Source organism: Apaloderma vittatum, unplaced genomic scaffold (genome assembly GCF_000703405.1).
Source record: "Apaloderma vittatum isolate BGI_N311 unplaced genomic scaffold, ASM70340v1 Scaffold45379, whole genome shotgun sequence".
Lineage (NCBI taxonomy): Eukaryota > Metazoa > Chordata > Aves > Trogoniformes > Trogonidae > Apaloderma > Apaloderma vittatum.
This window is the reverse complement of record NW_009737772.1, coordinates 1-16008: the sequence shown is the minus strand read 5'-3', so window position 1 is coordinate 16008 and position 16008 is coordinate 1. Positions and strand designations below refer to the sequence as shown.

The window sequence follows — 16008 nt, the reverse complement described above, 5'->3', positions numbered from 1 at the left end:
TCGGTTTCCCGGTGTGTGGCCTGCGCGCCGCGCCGCTGCCCAGAGAGCCTGCCCGTGCTCGAGCAGGAAGCCCTGCAGACCGCTGAGAGAATAATAAAGTAGCTCTCTGCGCCCTGCTCATTTCTTTCAGGCCTTGAATAGTAGAGTGAGTTTTAAGTTTTGTTCTCGTCATTGGCTTTCCCGTCATGTAGAGGTCTCTGATAGCGTGAGCTGAGTGTCTGTAGGAACTTACGTAAGTTTAGTGACTGAGATCAAACAAGCCAGACAAAATGCATTTCTACCAAACGGGGTCCTGGGTAAACGGAGGAAGAAAATACTGAAAAACCGCTGCTAACGTGGAGTTCTTGCACAGTATGCTCTTGGCACAGTGGTGGCAGCGACAAAGGCATCAAATGGGCTTCCTCAGCCTGGCGATGAGTACGACTTCTACAGAAGCTTCCCTGGCTTCCGCGCGTACTGTGAAACACAGGGAGACCATCTCCTGCAGTGGTAAGGATGCTTTTGTGTCTCTGGGCTGTTGCTAATACCTTCCAATCCAAAACAGAAGGTAGCGCCCTTCTTTGAAGACTCCAAACTTGCCGTAGATAAAAAGATTATTTACTTCACGTACCTAATTTTAGCTACTCTTTTAGCATTTGACAGCTTAAGTAACAAGTTTAAGAGGGCCTTTCATAACTACTTGGATAAAAAGCTGTGCAGAGGGTAGAGGCTGATGCAAAACACATTAGGCTATCTATTTTAAGAGTCACATGGTTCAAATTAATTCCAATGATTAATTTCAACAATACTGTAGAAATGTTTCTTCCATTCACTGCTCATGCGATGTAATCCCTAAGTCCTGCATTTGATTTATTTTTAAACTTTGAAGATGTAGAAAGTTGAAGAGAATCAGATAGTAATCAACATGCCTGCTTTCAAACTGCTAATAGCTGCGCTGTTCTTTTGCAAGTATGAGCAAGGTGATGCAATACCATGGCTGCCGTAGCCACATAAAAGATCACAGCAAAGTGACAGAGCTAGAAGATAAATTTGATATGCTGGTTGACTCCAACGACGTCATTCTTGAAAGAGTGGTAAGCAAATTCTGATCGTTGTTCTTGCACACTTCAGTTGCCCCAAGGTCTTTTTACGTTGCAAGGATTTCAGCAATAGTGCTTTCATAGCTACACTTACTGTTTTCTTGGTCTGGTGGCTTTCATTTTATTTTAAAAACATTTCCATGTGCCAGGCCAATGGTCACAGCAGCTAAGGCAGATGAGTTATGGCCCAGAGGGAAGGAAGATAATATGTGACTTCTGAGGAAACTAAGTACAGTCTGGCACAAGAATGTCACAACCTGAAAACAGGTCTGTAACTTCATAGGGCTGCTTCTCTGGGGACACTGTTCCTACCTTGATGTTCAACGTACTCCTCCCACATTTGTCAGTCTCACGTTGCACAGAATTCAGGGGAGATGGCTGTGGAGGTATCTACCTGTGTGACTTTTGTTTTTCAGTTTGACTAGAGTGGTTGAGCCTGGTGATTTAACAGGTGTTTGGTTTTCACCTAGGTTTTTTTCTGTAATTTAGGGTATTTTATTGGATGAAGCAGCAGGAGTCAATAAAAACCAGCAACCAGTTCTCCCTGTTGGGTTACAGCCCCCCCAGACGATCGTTTCCAGCTGGAACCGCAAGGTGAGGTTTCTCTGCTCTGTTTGCTGTGTTAGCTTTTTTTCCCAGCATTGGCACTACTGATTTTCCAGTGGAGTTGAGTATTTAAATGTTCTGTCACAGTTTTTACACGTCTTAACTCCCTCTCTCCTTTTTTCCTTTTCCTGTTTATTCAAACTTGATTCTGGATTCTGTGTGCTTTCAGTTGTCATTTCAGTTTCATGTACACAGCAGTTTTCTTTCGCTTGTTTGTATGAATTCTCTGAATCAGGATCCTGATTAAGCGCTGGACTCACTGCAAAAGAATGACTCCGTTTGGAGTTTGGGCTATAGTTTATTCCTATGAATATTGGGTCAGGCTGAGCAAAAGAAACTCTGAATGCGTTTTTTGTTTTACCTGTGGTTTACCTCTTTTTAAATAGGCAGGAGAATCCCACAAGAGAACTCAGTCTGAAACCTTCAGACTGCTTCATGCCAAGAATATCTCTCGACCACAGCTTAAGTTTCGGGAAAAGATTGACAATTCCAACACTCCCTTTGTACCTAAACTTTTTATCAAGCCAAATGCTTTGAAACCATTGCCTGAAGGTAAGAAGTTTATTTTGTATCGGGTAACCTGTTGAAAGTATTTGACATGAATCTGTCCTAGCAGTCTTGAGGAAAAATCACTGACTGTAAAAACCAGTATCAGCAGCAGATATTGACCAGTTTAGTGTAGTGGGCTCTGTGACTCTGTTCTTTACATGTGTGTAACGTAAGGATGGGTCAGCACACAGCATCTTCTTGTTGGAACACAGCAAGTAGTCTGTTCCAAACAGATACTCTGCTGCTTCTCTTTACCACCATTGAACACACATTATGAGGGTCACTCTGGCACCAGGAGTGATCTTAATTGGACTAGTTGGCTTTACGGATACTTCTTCCTAATTAGTTAGGAGCAGCAGGTATATGGTTTGACCTACCTTTGCTCCGGGTGCTTGATCAAAGCTGCCAGCATACATCCTGTCCTGGCCACATGTCGCTGCTCCTAGTGATTCAGCCTTAGTCTGCACCAATGCAGTTGTACTGGAAATGATTGGAAGATTTTTCTTTTTCTGAAGATTTTTCAATCTCCTTCCAAGCTCTCGAGCAGAACCACCTTGTGTCTTGCTTAACAACAGCCTGGTGAGACCTAGTAACTGAGTTATCGTTAGAGGTGTGGACAGAAATCTTACCAACAGCAAAAACTGTGTGTCTAAATTAAGATTTTTTGATACTTTATGATTTTAATAGGATCTTGTGGTGGGTGGAGGGGAGAGAGTAGTAGGCTGGGAATGTTACGTGTGGGACCTGGTCCAGTTGTTCCATATTGGTTGTTCAGCCCTCACAAAAAGTGGACGGGAACGAAAGGAGCGCCCTGAAGACCTGGATGTGCCACCTGCTTTGGCAGACTTCATACACCAGCAGAGGACGCAGCAAACTGAGCAAGACATGTAAGAAACAAAACCGACAGCCAGGTGCTTGGAGTTCCGGTGGTGAACATGCGCCTGTTTGGTCCCGTTGTGCTGATGCTATTCCTGATGAACAGCTCTGCATGTGTTTGTGTCCACACATTACGTTGCGGATTACTTGCTTTAAGACATCTGCAGTTATTTTAAACGTGTGTTTAGTAGACAGACAAAATTTCTACTCAGTAGGGAATCTGCCATAGCTCTCAAAGTCTGTGCTCTGGCTTCATAAAGATGATGGAAATTTAGCCTGTGCCTGTCTTCCTGATTTCCCCAGGTTTGCTCACCCTTACCAGTATGAACTGGAGCATTTTTCCCCACCAGATGAAGTTCTCAAAAAACCAGAACCCCAGGTTGGTGCCCCCAGTAATTTAAAGTTCCTGCAGGTGCAGTAAGTTTACAGGTGGCCATACTTGATGAATTGAGGGTGGAGGCCAGGGGTGGGAATTGACAGAGAACATACCACGCCTAATAATTTGTTTTGCCAGATTTACAGACCCATCAAGGAAACACCCTGTCATTTTATCACCACACTGGATGAGCTGGTAGAACTAAATGAAAAACTTATGAGCTGTAAAGAGTTTGCCCTGGACTTGGAGGTAATCCTTTTAGATGAGAGGTAATGCCTTTTCAGTTTAGAAGTTAAATGTGTACTGTTAGTACCTAGGAGACCCTTATATTTTTCTACTGTGTTCTGTAGTCATCTTTCTTCTGCTTTTTCTACTTTTTGGCATGAAAAGAGAGCTCGCGAGCCTGACTTGTCAAATATTACTTAGAAGGTAGAATTGAACTGTGTCAGTATTATAAGATTTCCAGTGGTAGAACTGGCTGCGGACTTCATACCGAACTCGATCTTTCAATTCATCCCATGTTGTTTTTATTTCATGTCAGTGATTGCAAAGAGAAAGCTTGCTCATTCAGCTGCCTTTTTCTTTAAGAAGTCCTCTGTTACTTTTTCTTCCTTCATGTGAGGTGCTGTCTGTACTTCTGTAATGGGTCCTAGCTTACAGCTCTCTTCCGTGTTTTTCAGCACCATTCCTACAGGAGCTTCCTGGGCTTGACGTGTCTGATGCAGATTTCCACCCGGACTGAAGACTTCATTATCGACACACTGGAATTGCGCAGCGATATGAACATTCTCAACGAGACCTTCACAGACCCTGCGATTGTGAAGGTCAGCTGCTGAATTCACCAGTTCACCACTTTTTTTTTTCTTTTGTTTGTTTCTTGGTTTAAGCTTTGTAGTTGCAAGCACACTGTGTGCTCTGTCTTGGTCACTTGGCTCTTTTTCATTGTGAGTTGTTCATGGCCCTGTTTTCTTGGTGTAAGTGGGGAGTTACTTGCCAAGTGCACTCATTTAGTAGTTCTGCACTTAATGATGAAGGGCAAAGAGAGAAGAAACGTGATCAAAGACACATGAATATGAAACCACAGCACTGCCAGCCTGGAGTAGAATTGTTCTTCTCGTCATTCTCAACACGTTTTGCTTTTCAAGGTCCTTCATGGTGCTGATTCAGATGTGGAATGGCTGCAGAAAGACTTTGGTCTCTACTTGGTGAACGTGTTTGATACTCACCAAGCTGCTCGCCTCCTCAACCTTGGCAGGCATTCCTTGGACCACTTGCTGAAGCTTTATTGCGATGTGGACGCTGACAAGCAGTACCAGCTGGCTGACTGGAGGATACGGTAAAAACTGATCCCTTAAACGGAGTGGAGCTGCAAGGTAGCACTTACCCTTGTTAGCATTGTTAGAGCAGGAACCTGTTTCTAGTTGCTGGCCCTGTAGTTCTAGGTTAGTCTCCAAGCGAACAATCACAGTGTTTTACCTGGCAGTGCTTTATGAGTGTTACATTTTCTCATGTTTCTTTAGAAAAGAATTCTTTGGGGAGCGTCAGAAAATATTAACGAAAAGCTGCTGGAAGCTAACTGCTTAGGAGCAGCGCTTAACTACTGCTGCATTATGGAGAAAGTCAGTATTTGCTCCTTTAGAGTTCTCCCAAAAAACATTGAGGCACGCACGCTAGGTAGAGCAGTTTGCCATTGGAGCAGCGAGCTTGGCTATGCGGATGGACCCTGCGCACCACAAAGATCCCAGGCTCTGCAGAGAGAGGAGAATTGTGACAAACACCATAGCAGGCAGTTCTGCCATCTGACTTGCATACACAGCAACGCTGCTCTCAGGCATGTGAGCAAGACGCCATCTGAATCGGGGAGCACACAGTGTGTCACTGCTCTTGCCCCACAAATTCAGTAAGGAAACAGAAGAATTTTCATCTTAGTTCTTGGGGTGGTTTACATGCCTTGCAAGAGGAAAGTGACGGTTTGGTGGGGCAGCTCTAATGTATTAGTGTCATTTTTGGCTCTTTTTTCCTAGCCCTTTGCCAGAAGAAATGATGCGGTATGCCCGTGAGGACACTCACTACTTGCTCTACATCTATGATAAAGTGAGGGAGGTGCTGTGGGAGAGAGGGAACGAGCAGCCCACTCAGCTGCAGGTTGTGTGGCAGCGCAGCAGGGACATCTGCCTGAAGGTAAGGCTCCACCTGGTTGATTAGCTGGACCAGTGTATGGCCTTAGTAGGACAGAAAATCCTTTGGTTATTTGATGTCTGTTGTGTAGACGCAGGGGTTTTTTTTTCCTCTGTGTGTGTCTGAAAACAGCTGTATGGACTCTGACTCAGTTCTGTGCTGCCACTTGTTTCACTCGGTAAAATTGTTGGATTCAGATGCCTTCTTGCTGTTTTTTTGAATGCTAGTACTTCTTGACCTCCTGATGCTTTGCTTTTTCTGAGAGAGATGTTACATTTCTAGTTCTACTGGATATTCCTAGAAGTTCAAAGCCTAACTGGAGTCACATTATGACATAATTATATTGTGCCTGTGGAAAATACTGTCTATGAAAATAGGCCTTGTGTAACGTAGCAGAGCTTGAAGAAATGTATAAAGCTGTTCTCAGGGTTGGTCAGGGTGATCTTCCCCTAAAAATGGCTGAGATACGTGTGTTTTGGGGTTAGGCTCCTACCGGTAGTTTAGGGTAGAATCTCTGAGACACATGTATCTGAGCTTATTCAGTGTCCTTGTGTCTGTGTGAGATTCTTTGTGTCTCAGTGAAGCCAAGGAAACTAGGAAGCACAGATCTGATACTGATCATGAATATTTCTTTTTTTTCCTGTCCAGAAATACGTCAAGCCCCTCTTCACAGATGAATCCTACCTTGAGCTGTACAGGAGGCAGAAAAAACATCTCAACACGCAGCAGCTGGCAGCGTTTAGGTTGCTGTTTGCATGGAGAGACAAGATGGCGCGACAAGAGGATGAGAGCACAGGGTAGGACGTCTTTTATTAGACACTGGCTTAATATTTTAGTGAGTCTCTCAGGTTCTGCCCCTCCCACCCTCGAGGCAGAACCACTTTATTACCTCAACCAGTCTACTACTTCAGGCTGCTTTTTACCCAGAACTCTTGTTACCTCAGCAGTAAATTCTTACCGGTATCTAGATCAGCCCTGCTTCATTTCCTTTTAACGGATTTCATCTTTTCAGACCTTGTGACTGGGGCAGACGTGTTCCTTTTGAAGAGTTTTTAGTGTTCTGTTACGTTCACAACTGCCTCTTTGTGTTGTAGATACGTGCTGCCAAACCATATGCTGTTGAAGATAGCAGAGGAGTTGCCCAAGTAAGTTTTGTTCACACTTGAGAAGTCTCATTTGATTTTAATATCCAGTAAGTCATTTCCTAGTGTGTAATTACTTCTGCAGTTGGTATCTTCCTTCCAGTTGTCAAAATTGCTTTTCTCTGTAGTTGTTTAGTTTGGAAGACAAGTAAATAGCAATAGTACTTCAGAAGACTCCGCTGACTTTATTCCACTAAAAATCCCACATTCCTTTCCATTGCTCTATGTCACACGTCTCCCCTGAGATTCCTACAGTATTGCAGAGCAAAAAGGGGATGAGTTCCCTCCATGGCCTTTATTTGGCTTTTTTTCAGTTCCTAAAGGGATTAGGGAGGTTGGGCAAGGGGCAGATCCCATAAAGCGTCCAACAACATTTTCCTCAGGTGTTTGGCACTCATCATGTGACTTATATATATGAAAATAATAAAAACGGTCTTGAAATGCAGCTCCACTGCTGGGCTCAGCTTCCCTAGATGAATACTGAACAAGGAAAGAAATAAAACTGGGGACAGACAGACAGTCTGGCCACAGAACAGATAAGTAAGAGGAGAGCTGAGTTAATGGTTTCTCCTTACCTGCACAAACCTGGTACCGAGGAATTTTTTTCATCACAGAGACTAAACTCTGACAGATTAATCGGGCTTGTTTTACTCTGTCACAGTCAGGACCGTGGTTATATCTGGTTGGACATCCTTTGAATGCAAATGCTCAATGTGTGGGCTGTAAATACAGCTCACTGAACTTTTCTCATCTCTCTTTAGAGAACCCCAGGGCATCATTGCTTGCTGTAATCCAGTCCCACCACTAGTTCGCCAGCAGATTAATGAATTGCATCTTCTCATTCAGCAGGCCCGGGAGATGCCTCTTCTCAAGGTAGGAGTAGCTCGTCCCACACGAGAGACTCATCACTTGCTTTACACAAGCCAGGGGCTGGAGCTAAGCAGTGACCGGTGATGATGCGTGTGTGGAAGTTTGCTTTCCCAACACTGAATGTAGTGTTCTGTAGAAAGATACATTGCAGCTTCTTCTTGCCTGTGTCTTGCCTGCTGTGGACTGGCTTACACACCGTGTAGTTTCCTGGAGAACTAGAGGAGTAACAGAACAGATGCTGCTTGAACAGACTGCAGTTGTCTGTCTTACATCGTGCGTCACGTTTGCTTGCGTGAGGAAGAGCTGGACCTTGTGGAATTTGTTGGCCATGTGCATGGATTCATAAATCTTTTACAGCTCTGGTGAAGCAATAAAAAAAAAAAACCACCTTAGGTGTAAAAAGTTCATTATTTGAAAATATACAATCAGTATGGTGGTATTAATACAGTCCTCCTTCTTTAGGGAAACAAAACCATTTGTGAGCAGCATGAATGTGTCCTTTCTGTGGGAGGTGTTTAAATGTATCCGTATGCAAATGCTGGAGGAGAAGAAGAAATAATGTAATTTTATTAATCTACTAGCTTGTAAGAAAGGTGTTTAAAGCATGGATGAGGAGGTGAGCCTAGAAGAAATAAGGCAGGGGCACTTAAGTGACTTACCTTTCTCTCCTATTCTAGTCGGAGATTGCTTTGGCAGTGAAGAGGAGAGCACCTCACTCCAGCCCTGAGGTACTGTTTTCATAATGTTTGTGACCTAATGCCCTGAGCATGAGACATAACTGTAGCACAATTCTAGCTCCTGGTAAATTGTTCACTCTCATCCGTTTTACAGGTCTCCACGTTAGCTCAAGGCTGTTTTTCCGTGCTAGCCTCATAACGTTACCGGCTGTGAACTGGTATTTTATAAACCCATGTGATAGCAGCACTTAAGGCTCTCTCAGCAAACACTGTAGCTGCTGGACAGTTTATGTGTTACTCTATAGTGACTGATCCGTAAGAGAAGTTCCAGATGAGTTTCTAAACCAGACTCATTTAGTTTCCTTGTGTGTATGAAATAAAGCATCTCCATTAGGCAGTGTTTGCACAGATAAGCTTTTCATGCCAGGTGCAGTTTTCTGTGGCAGGTGAGCTACGTTAAGAATATTCAGTCTCTGAATTTCACCCTTTTGTTTGGGGTTTTTTTTTTTATTACTGTGCCTCTGCAATATGTGAAGGCATATACAGATTCATATAGTAGTGTATTAATAGTGTTTGTAATTTGGATCTCTCTGCAGAGATTGGAGAATACTTTGTTTGGACCACATGACAGTTCCCGGCTCCCTGCGGATGGATTTCAGAACAACTCTACATTGGGTAATTTGGACTTATCCTAAGAACTTTATTAACAATGACATGATGTGGTTTAGACGTGGAGAAATAAGCAGCCCCGAAGAAACTTTCCGTGAAATCTCATTACACAGAGAAGCAGTAAAATATACAATAAAAATTTTGTCTCCTTGTCATGTAGGGCCTGCACCAGTTTTGGAACACAGTTGTCTCTTTGCAGACAGTGAGAGGACAACGAATATTCAGGATGTTCAGCCAGAGTCAACGTGTCTTGTTGCTACTGCCACTGTCAGCATATTCAGTGTAAGCAACATGTTGGTGATGTGTCAGTATTTAAGTGTTTGAAAAGATACTTAATCATCTGATAAAACATGTGAAACTGTTAAAAGAAATAGTACAGTTCCTGTCAGGCCTGTGGCATGGCCAGGAGAGCTGGATTAGGAGGGCAGCAACTTAATTGCATCTCTCTGGGGAGTTGCTGCCATCCGTGGGGTTTCAGATAGAGTGAGAAATAACATGCACGAAAGCGCAGTAGCCAAAACCAAAACTTATTAATGTTAATTTTTCTTTTTAATTAGGAATGTGATGAGGATGAAGGAAATGAGAAGATTTTAACCGCTGCACAGCAGAAGGCTCAGCGTATCATGGAGTCCTTTGAAAATCCCTTTAGAATGGTAAAATTTCCCAATACGTGTTTGTAGTGGGGCTCATAAACTACCTGGTGCGAGGGATGCTCTGAGTTATTTTTCCAGGCATATCCAAAAGAGCTTGATGCAGCAGGAGCCGCTGCTCTCTTACTGGAATAGAGAAATTGTCTTGCAAAGCACACACGCATGGGCTTGTTTTCAAAACACATTGAAATGCCTCTTAGATATCTGTCTTTCTACACAGTAAACAGACCTTGCACTCTTCTGGGTTGTTTTGGTTTTTTTAATCAAGTTTGAGGTTTTTTTAATTTACATCACATTTTCAACTCTAAGGCTAGAGTTAGTGAGCTTATTTAATTCTTCTAATTAATCAGAAGAACAATAGAATACTTTGTTATAGATTTGGAGTGGCAAATTACTGAGGAAATAATATCAACTTTTTCTGGTGTGTGGTTGAGCGTTGGTTTTTCAAGGATTTTTTGGGCGTTGATTTTTCTTCAGCGTTTATCTTGGTTGTAGGTGTAGTAATTTAACTTTTTCTAAAAGCTGTAGAATGTTTGTCAAATACCAACTTTTTGATTTGATACATTTAAAGTAGCATTTTAGCCGTGAGTTGAATGTCATGTGCTATGTTTCAAACCAAACGTGTTTTTTTTTCTCTCTCAACAGTACCTACCTCCGGAACAGAATCCTGCTTATGTCTCACAATCTGCAAAGTTTGACCCGTCATCAAAAATTTATGAAGTAAGACTTGTGCTAAAATTTCCTGCCAAGTAGTACAAAAGAAACAAATAAGTAAATTATTTTCCTTGGGGAACCTCAGCAATATAGAATTTTTTTTCTCCTTGGATTCTCCTTAAAAAAAGAATGTAAGTTGTGAGAAACTTGACACGTTTCTGAATCTGTAGTTCTTTTTTCTGTAGCATTTGTAACCTGCGAAAAACCGGGATTTGGAGACATTTCACTGTATATTCCCTGTCTGTCAAAGCTATAAACTGCTGCTGACGTCTGTATCTGCCTTTGTTCTCGTGGTTGCTTGTAGCTCAGAACTTCTAAAACACATGGTTTTACCTGTTGCTGCAGATCTTAATCTCTTTTACAATACAATGTGATCTTTTGTACTCTTAATGAAGACCAGCATGTGGTAGCAAGTTTATAGACTCCCCTTTGCCAGAAAACTTCAAAGGAAGTGATCCCAGGTAACCTTTTTTCCTTTTTTCATTGCAGATCAGCAATCGATGGAAGTTGATGAGTCAGGCGCGAGTACAGAAGGAGTCCAAGGATGAAACCAAAAAGAAAACAGCCCAGCAGTCAGGTACAGCTGTTCTTCCCTCCCTGAGCGTGTTGACTAGCTTTTTCCAGGGCACATCAGTTGTTTCCCAGTTACTAGAAAACCTTAGATGATGGATTTCCGGATGGATGAGATTGTTTGACAAAGATGGTACTCTCTGTAGTCTGAGACTTGCTACTAGCTGCTTTTTTTGCTTTTTCTAAGGTCCTGGCTAACTTAGTCCTGCTTGTGACAGTAGCACTTGTTTGTTTTCCATAGCTGCTCGTGAGGAGGCACAGAAGGCGTATAAAGAAGCAACAGAAAACATTGTGTCTGTTCGTCAGCAAGCTATGGTACGTCACTGAATTCGCTACTTCTGGCTTTTGCCCCTTCTGACCTTTATAACATAGTTCTCCCAAATCTGCCTGTGGGGCCACAGCAGATCTTGGTGTCTAGTATCCTATGAAATGACAGCTTGACTTTTTATCGGAAAAGTCCCAGCTGTGAGGGATTAAAAAAAAGGCAGTTTAGGCTCAAGGAAGAGCACAGTGCTTTCTCCCTGCAGTATTATTGCCACAGGCAAGAGCTGTCACTGGAGCTGAGCTCCACTGGGCGGTTCATCTGCGTGCTGGCGTTCATGCCTACACAGAGGTGTTTCATTCTCCTCTCCTGAACTTGTCCCTGTTTTCAGTCTGCTCATTGCTTTTGCAGCAGGAACAAGCTAATAAGAAGAGAGAGAGAGTCATAAGTGAAGCGGGAACAGAGTTGCCAAAACAAGAGAAGAAACGGCCAAAAGCCTCCCAGCAACCAGAGGAGCTGGAAACACCGAAGCAGTTTACCCCCTTTGATTACAGCAAGTCCAACTTCAAAGTGTTTGCGGGTAAGATCTGGATCTCTTGCTTAGACTGCTGCAGGCTGTAGAAAATGTTGCCAGCTGAGCCCCAAGAAGGCTGTGTGTGAATGTAGGTGCCAAGGCAGTACAAACTGTTAGAATGCATTTACCTAACAGCGGGGAAATACTAAAAGAAGTTAATGTGAGGAATGCACAGTTTAGCATTCTTTTTCTGATTTGGAAAAAAAGTCCTGAAGCTGTTGTCCAAGAGGATTGTGGATTCGAGTTTTGCTTTTCTCTGTAGAGGAAGTCATCTCTTTAACTGGACCCCAGGAACTAGGAGGTAAAGGAGATTTGACTCCTTTGAAACAAGTATCTGTTCAACAGCATCTCCTGCCCTTAAGAGACTCGATGGTTTTTAGCATGTGGGAGACAGAGGCACAGCGTGGAACGTACTGTTCTTCATGGAAAATTTTAGTGACAGCTTCTCTCCTCTCTCTCTTAGGAAGCAGCAAATCGAAGCAGTCACCACAATTTGATCCTGCCAAGCAAGCTTACGCAGGCAAGGTACGGGCATGTCGTGAAAGAAGGGACAGAAATGTTGATGAGAGCTGGGGAAGGCAGATGACATTTTCTGAATCTGCAGAATGTTCCCTGACAGCACTTGGTACCAAGGTGCAGCTTCCAGTCGCAACCTTATATTTTGTATTACAGCCTCTTCCCATTCAGGAGGAGCTTTCTTTGGGCTCCTCAGGCTCTCTCGTTGTTTTCCACCTCTTCACACATTGTTCACACGTATGCCTCCATACATCACAGGCGTGACACTTAGACTACAGCAGAACACCACAAATTCCCAATAGCAATTTCAAGGCACACTCAAAAATCTCAAAATCACTCCAGTTGTTCCAGGCCGTGTCAGGTCCGCGTATTGTCCACATTCTCCACCAAGTACTGTCATTAGGAAAGGAGCCTCAGCTCAGAAAATGACTAATCTGTTGCTAATCGAGAGACTGAAGAGAAGAAACAAAGCAGAAACCATCGAACACATACTTAGGGAAACCTGTGACCAGCACGGGGCAGTTCCTGGGATGTTGTTGCCACCACCTCAGGTCACCCCTGCAGACTTGGGTTACCTGGACCCTCTGTGCTGCTCGGCCACAGAGCGTTTGGGTGCTGGTGTGTCGCATCAGTGGCCATTCAGACATGAAGCAGTAGGATGCCCATACAGGAACTCATTGCGCGTTCAGGCATTAATTTTAAGTTCTGAGGCTCGATTCCTGCAGTTCAGTTTCTTTCCTGTGAGTGCTGCCATCCTGCATATTTAATTGAAGGGCACATGGGAGCATCTTACATATTGATTAAACATCACATCCTAGAAGCTGAAGAAGTTTACACCTGATAGTGCAGGAAATAAGTCCCTCTGCAATCTAGTTGCTGTGTCAGTTGGAACTTACTTCAGCAGAAAAAAAATGTTGAATTTGAGACAACAGGTGCAGGTTTTTCTGTCTAGATAGGTAAGATTTGTCACTAGTGGGTTACTGTGCTGTGTTGAACAGCACTGACTCAGGTGCACTCAGTGCACGTGAGTATTAAGAAGTACTAAAACAAAGCTCGCCCTGTAAACGAGCAATGTTCCTTGAAATTGGGAGGGTCTTGAGAGCACGTGAATCTCATGGGCTATACTGTATGTGGCAGGTACCTCACTGTGGTGATGGTGTGTTCTGTTTTTTTCATTTGCCTCTGCAGAAATTAGCTGGAGCTGGAGCAAACAAACTTCAACAATCTGGAAACCGAAGCATGTCCTACCTGGCGGGGAAAGCTGATCGGTGTGTTGTCAGCCTGCTCTCATCCAGCAGTGGAGTGTTTGCACACCTATGCCCTGGAGCTGTGGGCAAAGCATAGCTATTGTCTCTGTTGCTGTAGGAGCTCAAGCGGTGTTTAATGGGAAGAGGTTGCATCACAGCTTGACGTCAGTTTAAAAGGAAAAAAATAAAAAAAAAGCCTAGTCAGGATTAATGCAGTCAAAGACAATTCTGGGTGGAAGGTTTGAAATGCTTGAGGTAAAGTCTCATAGATGTGGAAGTTGATTTCTTTCACCACAAAGATAGGTAGAGGTGTGGAGAACATCTGCCTGGCTGGGGAGGAGGGTAGGTAACTGCTGCCAAATACGAGCAGTCGTGCTCTGGATAGAAACTGAATGTGTAGCTTGTGAGCCTTGTGTAGTCAGTCGTGTAAGGGCAGCACTGGAGGGAGCAAGGTTCTGTCTGCATTTCTCAATAGAATCATTGTAATCTGTCGTAGGTTTTCAATCCTGAGCGAATTTAGAGCAAGAGTTTAAGTCTTTCTGTAACTGTCTTTTGCAGGGGTTCCAGGCACCACTGGCCAAAGAGATAATCCTTATTGCGGGACCTGTGGGAGTTGCTGCTGAACAGAACAATAGTCATCATAGGAAGGCAAATACCGGTCATTTGGCAGTTTTTGTACAGAAATGTTTTTACATCCATTAAAATCCTTTTTTTCCAAAAGGAAAAACATCTTAATTGATGTCAATTTTCTTATATCCACATTGGGGTTTTTTTTTCTAATTATACTGACAGTGTTGCTTTGTTTCTAATTTTGTAAGTTGATCCCATGTCGTCAAACAACAATTAGGCTAAACTTGTCACTTCTTGGAGCTGCTTGAAGTCCGGAACCAGCGTGTCAGTGGAGTATGAGAGGAACTTCTTGGCATCTCTAAAGCCAGCACAAAAGTAATGGAGAGATTCAGTAGATGTGACTAAAACCTCAGCAGTCCAGAGGAGGAAATAAGGCCAGACTGTCTTTTTGTGTTAGACCTTGCTTACAAATTGAACCACGCAGCTCATCTCATAGACGACAAGGTAATATGAAAAATGAGATGTTTACCTGGCAGTGTTTGGTTTTGCTATTTTTAAGGAAAAAAATTATTTTAAGGGGAAAAAAAGAGCGTACTTTTGGTTCAGAGACCACAGTGGTTTCACCATAAAGTTAGAGTGAAAGCAGTAGCATTAGGCAGAAAATAAAAAACATTGGGGAAAGCCAGTGAGGTTCTGTGGAGCCTCAGTACAGCTGTACTAACATCCAGATTTTAAATAACCACAGTGAGTTATCCTGAAGGCCCTGTAGAAAGTGTATCAGCCCATAATTGGATGGATGGAAGGATGGATGGATGGATGGATGGATGGCAGAGCTTATTCTAATGCTGACCCGTGAAGGCTGGTAGCGCTGCTGTGGCAGGTAAGCAGTGTTACAGTTTAACAGCTGGGAGCACCTAAGGGTAGGGCTGATGTGACTTTGCTGGAAGCCCCGTTAAATCAGTGGCAGCACAGCTCCCTGGATTACTGCTCACTGCGCTGACCAGTGGATCTTGCTCCTTTTCCCAAAGGCGTTGGCTTCGCTCTGCGATTCCTGACTAAGGATTTTACATTTCATACTCGCCTGTTTTGGCAGTGACAGTTCTGACTGCTAGGCTAGGTGCAAGGACTCAACGGGAGCTGGTAAAAACTTAAGGCTGCGAGGAGGTTTGGGAGTTTGTTTTCAGTCTTTTTTCATATTTGTGGGGAGTGGAAGGAACAGAGGAGGGATTTCCGTCCTTTTGGGTATGTTGGTGTCACATTGCCGACTGAGCAGCATTGTAATGGTGGAACAGAGTCCCTTTCTGCTCATAAAATCTGCTTGCATGGCTGAATGTTGGAGAATGTTTTTGAAAAGAGACAGTTAAATAGCAATTGTCTCTTAAGTGCGTTCGGGGCTGCCAATTCCCCTTGCCTGCTTTTACCACTTCCGATAGCTCTGTAACTGGAGGAATGAGTCTTACCAAAAGCCCCACTGGCTGCAGGGACATTAAACGTTTTAAGTCCTCTACTTCCATGCAAGGTGAAACTTAAAGGGAGGATCTTAATTTTAGCATTTTTCTGCTTTCCCATTGTGAGTTGCAACCTAGGGCCATAGGTTTTAAGAAAGTGTTTGAGGGAAGTGGCTAGCACATCAACGTGTGCTTTAGTCACCTGGTGACACCCAGGGCTTGGATGAAGTTGTAGCTCTAGAATCCCCTAATCGCAGGCTGTTCTGCTATTCCGTGGAAAGCTGATCTCTGGAAGTTGCTCTCTGCGTAGCGTGGCTGGAGAACTACTCCTGGAGAATTTGTCCCACTGGGAAGGCGTCTCTGTTTACCACCACCCCCTTGCAGCATGTCCATGAGGTTTTTTCCCGGAGCGCTGTCAGGGCCGCAGCCGCCCGG

General features: G+C 43.6%; 1 protein-coding gene across 1 annotated transcript; it reads left to right on the top strand.

Moving 5' to 3' along the window:
• Nucleotides 1-352: 352 nt before the first annotated feature.
• On the top strand, nucleotides 353-14144 carry EXOSC10 (exosome component 10; the record flags this gene model as incomplete). Its single annotated transcript, XM_009877422.1, has 24 exons — nucleotides 353-489; nucleotides 950-1073; nucleotides 1569-1673; nucleotides 2072-2237; nucleotides 3010-3121; nucleotides 3414-3489; nucleotides 3625-3735; nucleotides 4167-4310; nucleotides 4632-4822; nucleotides 5511-5667; nucleotides 6313-6461; nucleotides 6759-6809; nucleotides 7568-7679; nucleotides 8354-8404; nucleotides 8950-9028; nucleotides 9183-9304; nucleotides 9580-9675; nucleotides 10318-10392; nucleotides 10876-10963; nucleotides 11198-11271; nucleotides 11630-11798; nucleotides 12256-12317; nucleotides 13497-13576; nucleotides 14114-14144. Coding segments are annotated over 24 exons (2562 nt in total), but the record flags the coding sequence as incomplete, so codon positions are not given.
• Between the last annotated feature and the right edge of the window lie 1864 nt (nucleotides 14145-16008).